The sequence below is a fragment of the Curcuma longa genome, chromosome 15 (assembly GCF_044706935.1).
Source record: "Curcuma longa cultivar G26 ecotype Majalengka, Jawa Barat chromosome 15, ITB_CL_G26_1.1, whole genome shotgun sequence".
NCBI lineage: Eukaryota > Viridiplantae > Streptophyta > Magnoliopsida > Zingiberales > Zingiberaceae > Curcuma > Curcuma longa.
Window position 1 is genome coordinate 3,755,461 of NC_133875.1, and position 11,896 is coordinate 3,767,356.

At 38.2% G+C, this 11,896-nt stretch overlaps 2 protein-coding genes across 3 annotated transcripts; both read right to left on the bottom strand.

The window, feature by feature from the left end:
* Positions 1-191: 191 nt before the first annotated feature.
* On the bottom strand, positions 192-8,025 carry LOC141846042 (casein kinase 1-like protein HD16). Of its 2 annotated transcripts, none has more exons than XM_074734029.1 (17): positions 7,769-8,025; positions 6,538-7,028; positions 4,971-5,096; positions 4,826-4,899; positions 4,666-4,735; positions 4,530-4,585; positions 4,376-4,447; positions 4,176-4,270; positions 4,030-4,096; positions 3,837-3,966; positions 3,507-3,725; positions 3,260-3,390; positions 2,272-2,446; positions 2,104-2,194; positions 1,455-1,612; positions 1,150-1,338; positions 192-735 (listed from the first exon to the last, which is right to left on the bottom strand). In XM_074734029.1, exons 2-17 carry the CDS (start codon positions 6,970-6,972, stop codon positions 676-678), a joined length of 2,148 nt encoding a protein of 715 aa, XP_074590130.1. In that variant the 5' UTR covers positions 6,973-7,028; positions 7,769-8,025; the 3' UTR covers positions 192-675. The 2 variants fall into 2 exon arrangements, with proteins under 2 accessions (XP_074590130.1, XP_074590129.1); XM_074734028.1 differs by having other exon boundaries at positions 7,773-8,024.
* Positions 8,026-10,321: 2,296 nt separating this feature from the next.
* LOC141846546 (plant cysteine oxidase 2-like) lies at positions 10,322-11,435 on the bottom strand. The gene is made up of 5 exons (XM_074734586.1): positions 11,225-11,435; positions 11,027-11,151; positions 10,789-10,945; positions 10,526-10,717; positions 10,322-10,461 (listed from the first exon to the last, which is right to left on the bottom strand). The coding sequence occupies exons 1-5, from the start codon at positions 11,433-11,435 to the stop codon at positions 10,322-10,324; spliced, it is 825 nt and encodes a 274-aa protein (XP_074590687.1).
* Positions 11,436-11,896: the final 461 nt, after the last annotated feature.

Sequence of the window (11,896 nt, forward strand, 5' to 3'; positions counted from 1 at the left end):
GGATCGGAGCTTTAAGGATAAGCAACAAAACCAAACTCAAGAAGACTTTAAAGAAGAAGTGTGTTAGGGTTTTTCCTAACTTCATCCATATTGACAAGGGGAGTATGACCAAATCTCAAAGGGATAGGCAAACCATAACAATTATCTTTTTCAAAACTACCAAAACAAAACCAAAGATTAGCAAATTCATATATACAATTATAAATTCAGAAATCTGATCTGAGCTGTAGCCAAATCAACCGACTTGGCGAGTCACACCATTAAGGTCCTTTCAAGTGTAGTTCATGAGACATTCAATACATCTTTAAGTATGTAATGTTACACAACCCTCCAAAGCTAAGAACCAAATATACTCTGTTTGGTTTCATTCTCATCAGAAGTACAAACAAGAAGAGCCTGGTTTTTTATCGCTTTAAAAATCGCTTATATGACAACAAAGCGCGAGTATAGGGACCTGAGTGATCCTCAATCGAGGGCCGAGATTGGGGGAGTGCAAAATATTTTACCGGACACATAAAGAGATAGTATGCCAGCTGAACAATTAAAATTCCAACTCATTTCAAGAAGAATATGCAGACAGACTTACTTTGTCATCTTGCCATGTGCTTCGGCGAAGTAAGGAGTTTAGAAACGTGGAGTCATACGACTTCCCCAATCCAGGCAGCCCATCGATCATCAGGAGACTGTCCGGCCATAGCAAATGGAAGCGATATAGAGGTTCTTCGCCCATTTTTCCTACAAAAAGGACTTGGTTCAGTTTGAAAGTCATCTCCCTATGACCCATAAGTAACAACTTAATTGTATATGTTCTACCGCTTCCCGGACCATTGCCACCAGAATACTGAATTTAACTAAAGTTAAGTCATCTGTTTTTATGACTATTATTGAGTGGGAGGAACAAAAAATAGAATGGCACAAGATGACAGGAGTATGACTCGAATGCTTGAGGGTCGTGGCGTTAAGAGCATGGAATTTACATAAGAGAACTGCAAACTATTTGGTCAGACTTGCAAATTACTAGGGATAATGGGAGATGTAAAGCAAACTAGCTGACTACTAAGTGCATGTCTTTTATAGACTTAGCATGTATTGGACCAATCTAAAAGCTAAATAATTAAAGTGCAAGCAGCAAAGAATAGAATAGTTCACCTTGACATGGTTGCTTGGAAATGCAGAAGTTCGAAGAGTTTCCTGTGTCTCATCTGGCACTTTTCTTTTTGGTATGCTCAAGATAAAAGCAGCTTGATCGAGAGTAGCCGCAGCAGAAGTTATCCGGTAGCCACTCTCCCATCGTCTGTGGATTCCTTCACTTGGATAAAGAAAATCTAACTCTACAACCTGCAAATAATCCAAGTAACTTAGGGGAGCAAACAATACATAATGAGCTGCAGAGACAAATCAAGATTCAAATATAACCAAATCATATCATGAAGAAAATGGCAAAAGTATCATACTTGGTTAGAGTAGCCAGCGTTTCTGGACATGACTACTCCCCAGCGGTTGCCTGCTGTAGTCATGGATGTAACATGAAACCCTTCCTTCCATTTCTTACTGATCCACTTGAAAGGAAAAGATTCACTAACTTTATAGGATTGTTGTGTATACTGTGTAGCTGCATAAATTAAATAAGAGATTGTGTGAAAACTATTTTTCAAATAATTTGTTCTAAAATAAAACACAAAACAGCAGGTGGATATGGAAATAAACTTTGCAATTGTGTAGTGGATTATAAGGTGGAATTCACTGCTAAAGAGATTGAAAAGCAATCGTTTGTCCCCAAGTGAGCACCTAAAGGACCAAGGCCCAGGATTCCACCATATGCTAAAAAAAAAGTAGTATGGGGGAAAAAAGCATTCAAAATTAGCCAGTTGCTTATGACAGCCCACCAAATTAGTTTCACTATAAGGGAGTTATATTTGGTGGCTACCACGTAATAGATTCAATGGTCAGATACAAGTTTTTTATTGTATACAATTTCCTGTGATCAACCAATGGTTGATTTGCAAAGTTTAAACAAATAATATCATCACACAAACAATTTAAACAATTATGTGAATGAGAGGAGTTTGAGCTAGAAGATGTCTCATACTGTTTGGCACAAACCTTTAGACATTACAACTAATGAACTCCCATTTGTTGAACCAGCTATAGCAGTTATATAGTAGTTCTTCTCCCATTGCTCCATAATCCAGTCCTGTAACAAAACCAAACAGAATAGAGCCACCAACAGACAGACAGAAAATAACTTATAACCATTTCATACGGAAATACCTTGTGCAAGAAGACTGGTGATAGCTCGTAGATCTGTGAGCAGTAACCTGTCCCTGCATCCATAATAAGCGCCCAGAGATTTGTAGAAGATGCCACACAACTGATATATAAACCATCTTCCATTCCCTTCTCTATGTGTTGTTGAAGTCTTGCATCTGATACGTTATAGTGGTACCTGAAAAGGTTCAACATGAAGTTCTGATTCAAATTTTTAACTACATGATATTTGTTTAGCCCAATAAGATGGAGAATAAATGAACTCTTGTTTCATGTAGTGTATAGTTTTTAATAGCTAAAGGTGTTGAGCAAGTTGATGCAGTGCAGAAACTAGGTTGCCAGTAATTTATTCAACCAAGTTAATTTGTGGGTTTAAAGGTGTAAATTAATCCAGCTTTCAGCAGCCAACAATGAAAATCAGCAGCAGTTCAGCACCTCTAGCAGGGATGTAAGGCTCGTACCTGAACCTTCTTTGACATGGTTGAATAAGTGCGCCTCTAAGCATATTGATTTATGCCAATGAATTATAGAATTTTTTGAAGAATAGTTGATGATTGGCGAATACATGATACAATGTTAACTGAATTGTTCAAGGCCACTGTTCTTAATAAAGGTTAAGACATCAACTTATTCGCTGTGGATCAATAAGTTTTGCATACTTTTGACTTACCTTAAGCCCAAAAATCAATGAAATCACTTAAAAATATCTGCCTGAAACCAGCAAATCAGCTGCTTGTACTGGCCAGTAAAAGAGTATATTTGTAATAATTTAACAGTTAAAAACAAATATTCTTGTCAAGAAAGAAAACTGTGGCGAAAGAGGGATATATCAACTCTTTTTTTCTAATAAAAAGAAACTAAATCTATGGGAAAGAATATCTTAAGAATTAGAATGTTCTATTTGAAGGAACATTCTATCCTCAATGATCAGGATAAAAGAAACAGTTTGAAAAGAAAAAATGGATCAATTTTTTGTTTGTTTGTTTTATACCTCTGTTTCATTGGTCTTCTAGCATTGTAAACTGATACCCATTGAGTTGCTGGGCTTCCCAATCGTACTTTCTTCTTAGGCTGTTCATCCTCTTCAAGGTTTACAAGCAACCTACCTCGCTTCTGGCCCACCTAATTACATGAATAATGAAACTTAACTACTAGACCATGGAAATATAAAAAATGCATAGAATAAAGCCTAGTGTAATGCTGATGAGCAAAACTACATAGTGCAAAATGCTAGCAACCTTCAGAGCTCCATCAATCTTGATTGGTCTAAGAGAAGTGCATGGTTCAATCAAACTGTCAAAAAGGGATATAAGCTTTGAATAGTTTGGCTCTTCATCAAATTTCATATTTGTCACAATCTCAAGAAATTGTTTGAATGGAGGTGGACAGAAACAGCATAATAACTCTGGAGCAGTAGCCATTTTCTTCTTACACACTAGAAAACTCTTGTTATCTCCCTGCATAAAAATACAAGTTCTAACATAAACTAGGAACTGTAATAGTTGAGCTAGAAGTTAAAATAAACACGACACATAAAGCCACATTCCACAGGTAGATAGAATTGGTACCTGATAACCTTGCCAAGGTAACCTTCCTCTCATGATAAATATCAGTGTATAAGCCAACGATTCCAGGTCATCCCTCCTACTACCTGTACGACCTAAATGAGCATGTACACTTGCATACCTAATTGTTCCCCTGCAAAAGAAAATTATTTAGCACAATGGTTAAATTGCATTAAAAAACACAAGTGTTTTCCACCTAAAAATATCAGGCCGTTGATCATATTCAACATGTTGGCTAGATGATGCTTCTTTCCATCTTGATGCTGCATCAAACGAGCATCAATGAGAAAACTAAGTTGGAATATAGAGAAGATGCTTGGCCAAAACAATATGAATACACACCTAAACCAAGATCAATGAGGAAAAGTTTCTTCTCGTCAGCAGTTCCTGGTTGTCCTAGCAAAAAGTTCTCCGGCTTAATATCTCCATGCACAAAGCTGACCAGAAATTATGGGAAATTTAGAAAACAGAAAAAGAAAGATAATGAAAAAATCAAACAAAACTATTAAGCTGGCACTTAAGATATCTACAAAATAAAATACCCCTTCAAGTGAAGCTTCTCTAGAATTGCTATAGCCTCCACAGCAATGCAGGCAGCCATACTTGGAGACATCCTGTAAGAAACACTAGTGAGTGCATAGCATAAATGCAGCATTAAGACATTACAGATTATTATTAGAAGAACAGAATCCTTACGATTGGCCTACTGAGTTCCAAACATCCCAAAGACTAGGACCAAGCATATCCATAACCTGAAATTTTAAAGCTTAATAAAACAAATTTAACAAACATAACCAAAAGAGTTTTAGTAGTGTGTTAAAAAACTGCTCACCAATATGTAATAATCCCCCTGAAGGCCCTTATAGTGGACCCATGGAATTCCATAACAACCATTGAGAGAGCTTGTGGCCAACATCAATCAATTTAATAAATGATTGGCATAATTTTGAATTAACAAATGTATGCATGTAGTATGAAATTAAGTTGCTTACTTGTAAACCTGCCACTCATATGGTGGGCCAAAATTGCAGCCCTTACTACTTCGATGCTCAAATTTAAGAGCCACCTAAAAAAAAACAGTTATTAACATTCATTGGGTGGCAAATATTTATATTTAAGGAAAATTCTGAGTTCAACCTCATAAGCATCTGGACCTGATCCCACTGTTCCACCAGATACTCTTCGACCAACATAGACCTGACCAAAACCACCTTTGCCCAATTTTTTCTCTACCTTATAGACAGGTGAATTACCCACTTGAACCTGCAAAAGATTTATGTAAAATTGGCCCTCAATTTAGCATTCCATGCAGAATGCTGAACAGCAGATATGTTGTGAAGTAAGAATCATATATTTATAGATAGCACGACCACATAACATCCAATATGTCTAGACTACTTTCAGCTATTTGGATCCTATCCCACAATTGAACAACTTATATGAAAAATATATAAAATAGTATTGGGGCATTGATGCCCATTTAAACAAAAAATAGCACAATACTTTTACATTTTTAGCCCAATACTACAACTAATGAAATTCTCAATAAGAATTTATCATAATATGCAAATAAAAAATAATAAAATCTATGATTGAATATTGTGGCTTGATGATGTCGCTAATCTAAATATTCTGGATAAGAATTTTGTCCTTGTTTGTTTTAGAATTTTTTTCCTCAAAACTACTCTTGTTTCTTAGAAGAAAAAAAAAGTTGAAAGTTATTTTTTTTAAAAAAAAAATTATCTTGTTTTCTGAAAACTGGAAAATAGAAAATTTTCAGTTGTCAAGTCATAACCATTTTTGGCCGGCAAAGAAGAACTTATGCTAACATTGTTGGTAGCTCTGCCTGAGGCTATCCTGCAAGTTATTCCAAATCCATTTAAATCTTATTTAGGCCCCTTAATCCTCCACTATTTAGACTGTAATTAACTTAATATGCCTAGATGAGAAAGTTATAGATTATTTTTGAATATATTCATACAACTTAACCTCATTTTATCAGCAATGAAGGCACACCCAATTATTTAGGAGATGTGAATAGAAACATTATTTTACCTTTACAAGCAACACTTGCATTACAATATTATCATCTATTCTGCATTACTTAGTAATCTACCAAAATCAACATCGTTTGTTGCCATAATCTTATGGGTTTTTTTCTCTTTCAAACCTAGGAGCATGAATTGATGGCACAATACTCTAGAAGTTCCTCTCTACTTTAACCACCTGATATTTATGCCACTAATGACATTTTCATCAATCCCTTCTTATTAAAAGAAAAACAAGCCACCTGTGCCATAACAAAATCTTGCTTATGTGTGTTGTATATGTGCACTTTACAGTGCAACACCACATATTTAAGGTCACACAATGCTGTGCAAGATATGCATGGATATGTAATAAATGTATGGCCATCCCTAGATGCAATCAAACCTTGACCATATGCCAAGCATACTCATATGATTGCACGGGCAGCATTTGCAACATAGAATTTCCAGTCAGATAGTGTACTGAGTAAGTTAACATAATTTCCATTGACCAGGAAATTATTTTTCGATGCGGTACCCATCTTGGCAGCCAAAATTATCTTAATGGCTCAAGAAAATATGAAGCACAATAAGAAAAGCCGCCAAACTACTAAGCAACTCGGCAGATATATATGAACAACTTTACTTTCAATACCAGGAATGATAAATAGCCATACCCTCTCAGGTACAGGAGCTGTGGCAGATTCATCTTCAACTCCTATGACCTTTTCAGCACTTCCACCATTCATTGCTATATTTTTACCAGCAACTTGATGTGCTGCTTGGTTTAAAACCAAGTTTTGGGCACCCTCAACTATGGCTCCTTCCACTGCTTGAGGGAGTATCTCACAAGGCTGATCAGGGTCTAAGTCAATAAGTGGGGCGCCTCTTCCTCGAGCACCAACAACTGGCCTAGCTGGTGTTGCTGAAGTCCTTTTAGCTATTGCCGCAGCATTTCCACCTCGTCCTCTTCCAGCACCACCCCGCCTTCTGTTTTGAGCAGGCAATATTGGATTTTCTGCTTGTCCTAAAGATCTTGAGGGGGCTGGAACGTTGTCAGGATTCTTTGATCTTAGATGACCTTGCCGTGCTCCACTTCGCAGCTCTGGCATTCTCTCCCCATGCAAGTCAGACCCACATTGTTATGCAATGGACATACCTCTTCAGTCTGTACATAAAAAGGGCAATGTCATGAAGACAAGATGAACAAAATCCCATTTCTCAACAGCTCAGATAGCATGGCAGGTCCAGCAAAGAGTATCAAGCAAACACACGAAAAACACATAAGTTTGCTTTTCTCTTACCTACAGTAGAACGAACATATGAAAAATCTTGTCGATAATCAGATCAACGAAAAAATCTGCGGAATCAAACTGAAGCTTTCCACATCAACGACAAAAACATCCACATTCCAATACATCACTCTTTTGGAAGGAATCAAATGCAATGAAAAAGCATCGGAATCTACGACGTCTGCTATGCGGATTTGCAGAAAAAAATTCTACCTTTCCTCTAAACATCATCAGCCCTAATCAATACAAGAATTTCTATCAAAAACAATCAGACCAATCTTCCTTTTACAATACCTTCATCGTTTTTCCATGCCAGAAATCAATAAACAACAAAGCCGAAGGTGAAAAAAACGAACCCCTTTCCATCTAATCTTGAATCGGTCATCATTCAGTGGAAACCAAAACGAGATGAAAACGAAACCTTTCCGAATCAAGCCGATCCCCCACGTCGCCCGACGGATCATCCATCCCGAGAACACGCTCAAAAACCATCATCGGACGACCAAATGCCCCGATACAACACCAATTGTTTTTTCCCCCAAAAAAACGCAAAGATCGACCAAAAATGCGGCGACGAGCGCACGATCGGGTCCCGGAATCCGAAAGATCGACTCACTTACGATCGAAAACGCCGGTCTTGGATGCCCGATCGTGCAGGGACCCTCCAGGGGAGGAGGAGCGGCGGGCGGCGGCGAGAGGCGAGCTCGCTGAGCTGGGCGTGCGCGAGGGTACCGATTGCGATCGCTAGGGTTACCTCGGGAAGCGGAGATGGCGGAGGCGGAGGGAGGAAGAGCAGTGTGCGCTCAGAGTCTTCCTCTCTCTCCCTATCCCTTCCCCTTTTTATTTGCGATGTCCAAAATGTGTTAACTACGCACTACATGCATGGTTGAGAGAGGAGGAGGAGGTGGATGGATGGATGGGTTATAATACAACCCTTCCTTCCTTCCTTCCTTCATTATACTCACTAATCTCAAATCTAATCTTCATTAAAATCCTAATTAACGATTTAATCTTTCTTCCTCAAATTCTTAATTACAATGGTATGATTGGGTCCTAATTAATAGACTCACCTGACCTAATTTGGATTCTTTCTCAAATCCTATAATCCACCTCTTCTTCATAATACATCAAAATTTTACTTCAATTTACTTATCAAGATTATTACATAGCTCTCAAAATATTTTAAAATTATATCAATTTTAAAAATATATAATTTTCTATCTAAATTATGAAATTCATATACAAGGGCATGATCACACTCGAAAGATAGTTGAAAGTCTTTTAAGTATTTAAGACCATTTGATGGTTTTAATAACCTCAGAACCATTTCAAATCAAGATAGTTATACTTCTGCAAGCCTTTTAAATATAATTATGTCCTCTTAAGTTAAATTATTATAAAGTTGTATTGTGGAGTCTAAAAGCGTAATTATACTTACGAAATTTTCGAACATATAATGGTCAAGTTTGAGATTTTAAAGTCATCAACGAGTTAGTCTTGTTAATAATCTTAGAAATCTTAAAAATACTTTAAATCAAGTTCATTATACTCCTTATATCATCCGTTTAATTATATTCTTAGATATAAATTTTATAACTTAAATAAGATAAATATGAGTTTTTAAAATTAATATAATTTTAAGATGTTTTGAAAGTTGTGTAATGATCCTGTTATATAACTTAACTGATGCACTTGTCTGTTTAATAGTAATCGACTAATGTTGGATGTCAGCCGATCGTTGATAAAGGATGAGCATAATGAGAAATAACCCAGTGTTTCGATGAATATAAAAGTTGAATACTTATTTTAGATGTTATGAAAATTTGACTAAGAAGTTCAATAAATTATCGAGAAAAAAAACATTAACAATCAATAGGGGCAAAAATTACATTGAATCAATTATGCCTAAAGTTTTGATTATAATTTGATTAGGTCGGACAAAAAATCTGTATTTTTTTATAAAATGAATCATTTTGATCAAAATACGGTCCAATTGTCGAATTTCTATTTTAGTGTGGTTGATAAGATAAAGAGACATGTATTGACTATTTTCCTTTGATTAAACAATAGCGTGCCCACTTAATGCAATGTCGCGTGGGTAATTAAGATAATATCACCAAAATTAGTTGTAATTTGAAAGTTTCCCACTGGAACTCTCATCAAATTGGTCAAAAATAAAAAAAATGTTCTATGTTTTTTGTAATTTAATTATTCAGCTCTTCGAATCGACTAATGAAGTGATTAGTCCTAGTCCTACAAAAATTTTGACCACCAATATATATCCAAAAAGCACTCATGTTATTGGACATTGATAATCGACCTTTGCAGGTCGCTCCTTTGATAAGAATCATGCTCCACTTGAGACCTTTGTAGGGTACCTTGGATCAGTCGTTTCGACTCCCAAATCAGTCTGTTGCTCGAAGATGAAGAAGAGGAACAAGAGAATTAAGTGAATAATGGGAAGAGCAATGATACACTACATGAAAACACAACATGAAAATGCAACATAACCCACTATAGACCTAGGTCCCACATCTATGCAGTGGATCCCACATCCATGCAGTGTAGTGTGTCATGTTGCATTTTCATATTATATTTCCATGTAATGTATCATTTCTCTAATGAGAATAAGACAGATGTGCATGCATGCGTGTATTTAGCCCTGCAGCAAGTAGATTCCTTTTATATAGACTATCGTAGAAGATGTCACATACAAAAGATATCCCATCGTGATAAAAATGGATCCCATCATCTATGTCTAGTATGGCGGAGAACAATATATGCTATATTAATAACGCGTTAGGTTACCTGCCGTTCTTAGTATTCCACCACTCCCACATGTCATTCAAGTGGCTGTCAGGCGGGAGGAATGAGGAACGTTAGGATGAGGAAGCAGAGCTACTTGGACAAGAATGTTGACGACTCGGCTTTTTCAAACTAGGGAATCGGCCGCCTTCGGAGAGACCGCTGAGCTAGTCGGGCATAACTCCCATCTCTTCATCTAAATCGAATCTTGACTTACCAAAATATATCAGTTTATGACAATTATCTTATCAAATAAACTTGAATCTGTACCACGGATCCTGACTCGCCTTGGATTGGATTGTTTACAAGGAACACAGATAAATTACAAAAAAGAAAAGGTACACGGCTTTGCTGCTCTAAACTGTCATCGGCCATCAATGACCTGGGGACCTAAGTATTCTACACCATCCATCTTCAAATCCTTGCAAATGTCCACTTCTTCCAGCCATCCAACTCGAGAATCCCCCTCCCCGTTTCGATCCGCTGCAGAAGCGAAGGAAGAAACTGACAAGTCAATCGTTTGCAAGATCACTGACAAATTAAGTTGCATGAGCCACAGAAACTTTACTGTTAGGATAATCTCTGTAGTACGTAATATCTCGTCCATCTTCCTTAGAGTAAGGAGGTCCTAGAACATCAAGAACGACGCACGGCGTGATCGCTGTAAATGCGTGAATGTTTCCTCCAGTCGTCGGATAAAGAACAGACGCGTTGCAAGGAGCAGTGAAATCAGAGTCCACAATCAACTCAGCTGCTCTCACTGCGATTAAACACACAAATGCCCAGAAATGCAGATCAAATTCGATCGATAACTAAACAGAGCTCACTCACATCTATCAGAGGATGTACAGTTGCTTGATGTATCAGGATCAAGCCAATCATAGGACTTTATGTGCATCGATCCTAGGAGTAGTTTGCTGAAGACAGTCATTCCAGGGTGGTCATGGAGAGGTATGACTGCTGCTCGAGGTACGAAGAACATACACATCTGCAAATTAAAGAAGCCAAATTTATCATCTCTCAGAAACTCGTGTCGTGATGCAGAAACTTTATATAGAAGAGTGATCACCGAGAAGTTATCGCAGTTGTAAATGGTGGCATATGTGATCCTTGAAGTTCTCTTGGAAATGTGATCTTCTTCTCCGAAGAAGACTATATCCGTGCTCAGTCCGACGTCTTCCGGTCCCATTTTGTCTGCAGATACCGAATAGAGATGTGAAATTCTGATGTGCGTCGATAGGAAAGAGGAGGCATCGTGATAATTAACCTAAAAGAAGCTGTAGCTTTTGGACGTCGGCCGGCTCCGGCACTGTCCCAAGGCCCTTGAACACCGCCTTGCAGGCCAAGAAGAGGCGCTGGATGGCGCTGGAGGCCGCCTGCACGCGCCTCCGGGTTCGCCGGCGGCCGCACCCGTGCTTCCTCCTCGCCGGCATTCGCTTCCCTCCTTCCCCATTTCTCATCTCCGCTGCGACTTTCATCGCGATCTTCCGGCGCCCAAGATCTCGCCTTGGTGGTCTCGGCGGATCGATCGGATGAGGATGAAGTGTTGGGTACGTAGGGGTGCGGCGGTAGGGACATATAGAGGGGGGCGGAGGGCAAAACCAGGGGCCGTCGGACAGCTTCGAAAGGAGAAAACCGGACTCCTCTGGTGGCGGAGACGGCGGACGAAACAAATATAAAGAAAGAAAGCGCACTGTTGATTTCGATGCGGTCGCCCGCATTATTCACTTTTCCTTCCACAGCGGCAGCCTCTTCGCCTTCACGGACCGTACGCAGATTTGAATACACCGCTATAGTATCCAACGGTCAACTCGAAATGACCTAAATGCCCTCATCAGCCGTAAACATCATTAATAAGGACGAAGTAAACAGGGGTGATAATTATAGCTTGTTTGTTTGATAAATTAATCAAATAAAGTTAAATCTAAAAATAAAATAA

Excerpts from the sequence above, each read along its gene's own strand:
- LOC141846042 (XM_074734029.1), bottom strand. The coding sequence starts at position 6,972 with ATGCCAGAGCTGCGAAGTGGAGCACGGCAAGGTCATCTAAGATCAAAG. Across the intron at positions 4,900-4,970 it reads CAGGTCCAGATGCTTATGAG|GTGGCTCTTAAATTTGAGCA; the intron begins GTTGAACTCAGA and ends GTTTTTTTTTAG. Across the intron at positions 4,271-4,375 it reads GAGAAGCTTCACTTGAAGGG|CTTTGTGCATGGAGATATTA; the intron begins GTATTTTATTTT and ends ATTTCTGGTCAG.
- LOC141846546 (XM_074734586.1), bottom strand. The coding sequence starts at position 11,435 with ATGAAAGTCGCAGCGGAGATGAGAAATGGGGAAGGAGGGAAGCGAATG. Across the intron at positions 11,152-11,224 it reads AAAGCTACAGCTTCTTTTAG|ACAAAATGGGACCGGAAGAC; the intron begins GTTAATTATCAC and ends CGGTATCTGCAG. Across the intron at positions 10,462-10,525 it reads CTACAGAGATTATCCTAACA|TTTCTTCCTTCGCTTCTGCA; the intron begins GTAAAGTTTCTG and ends TTGACTTGTCAG.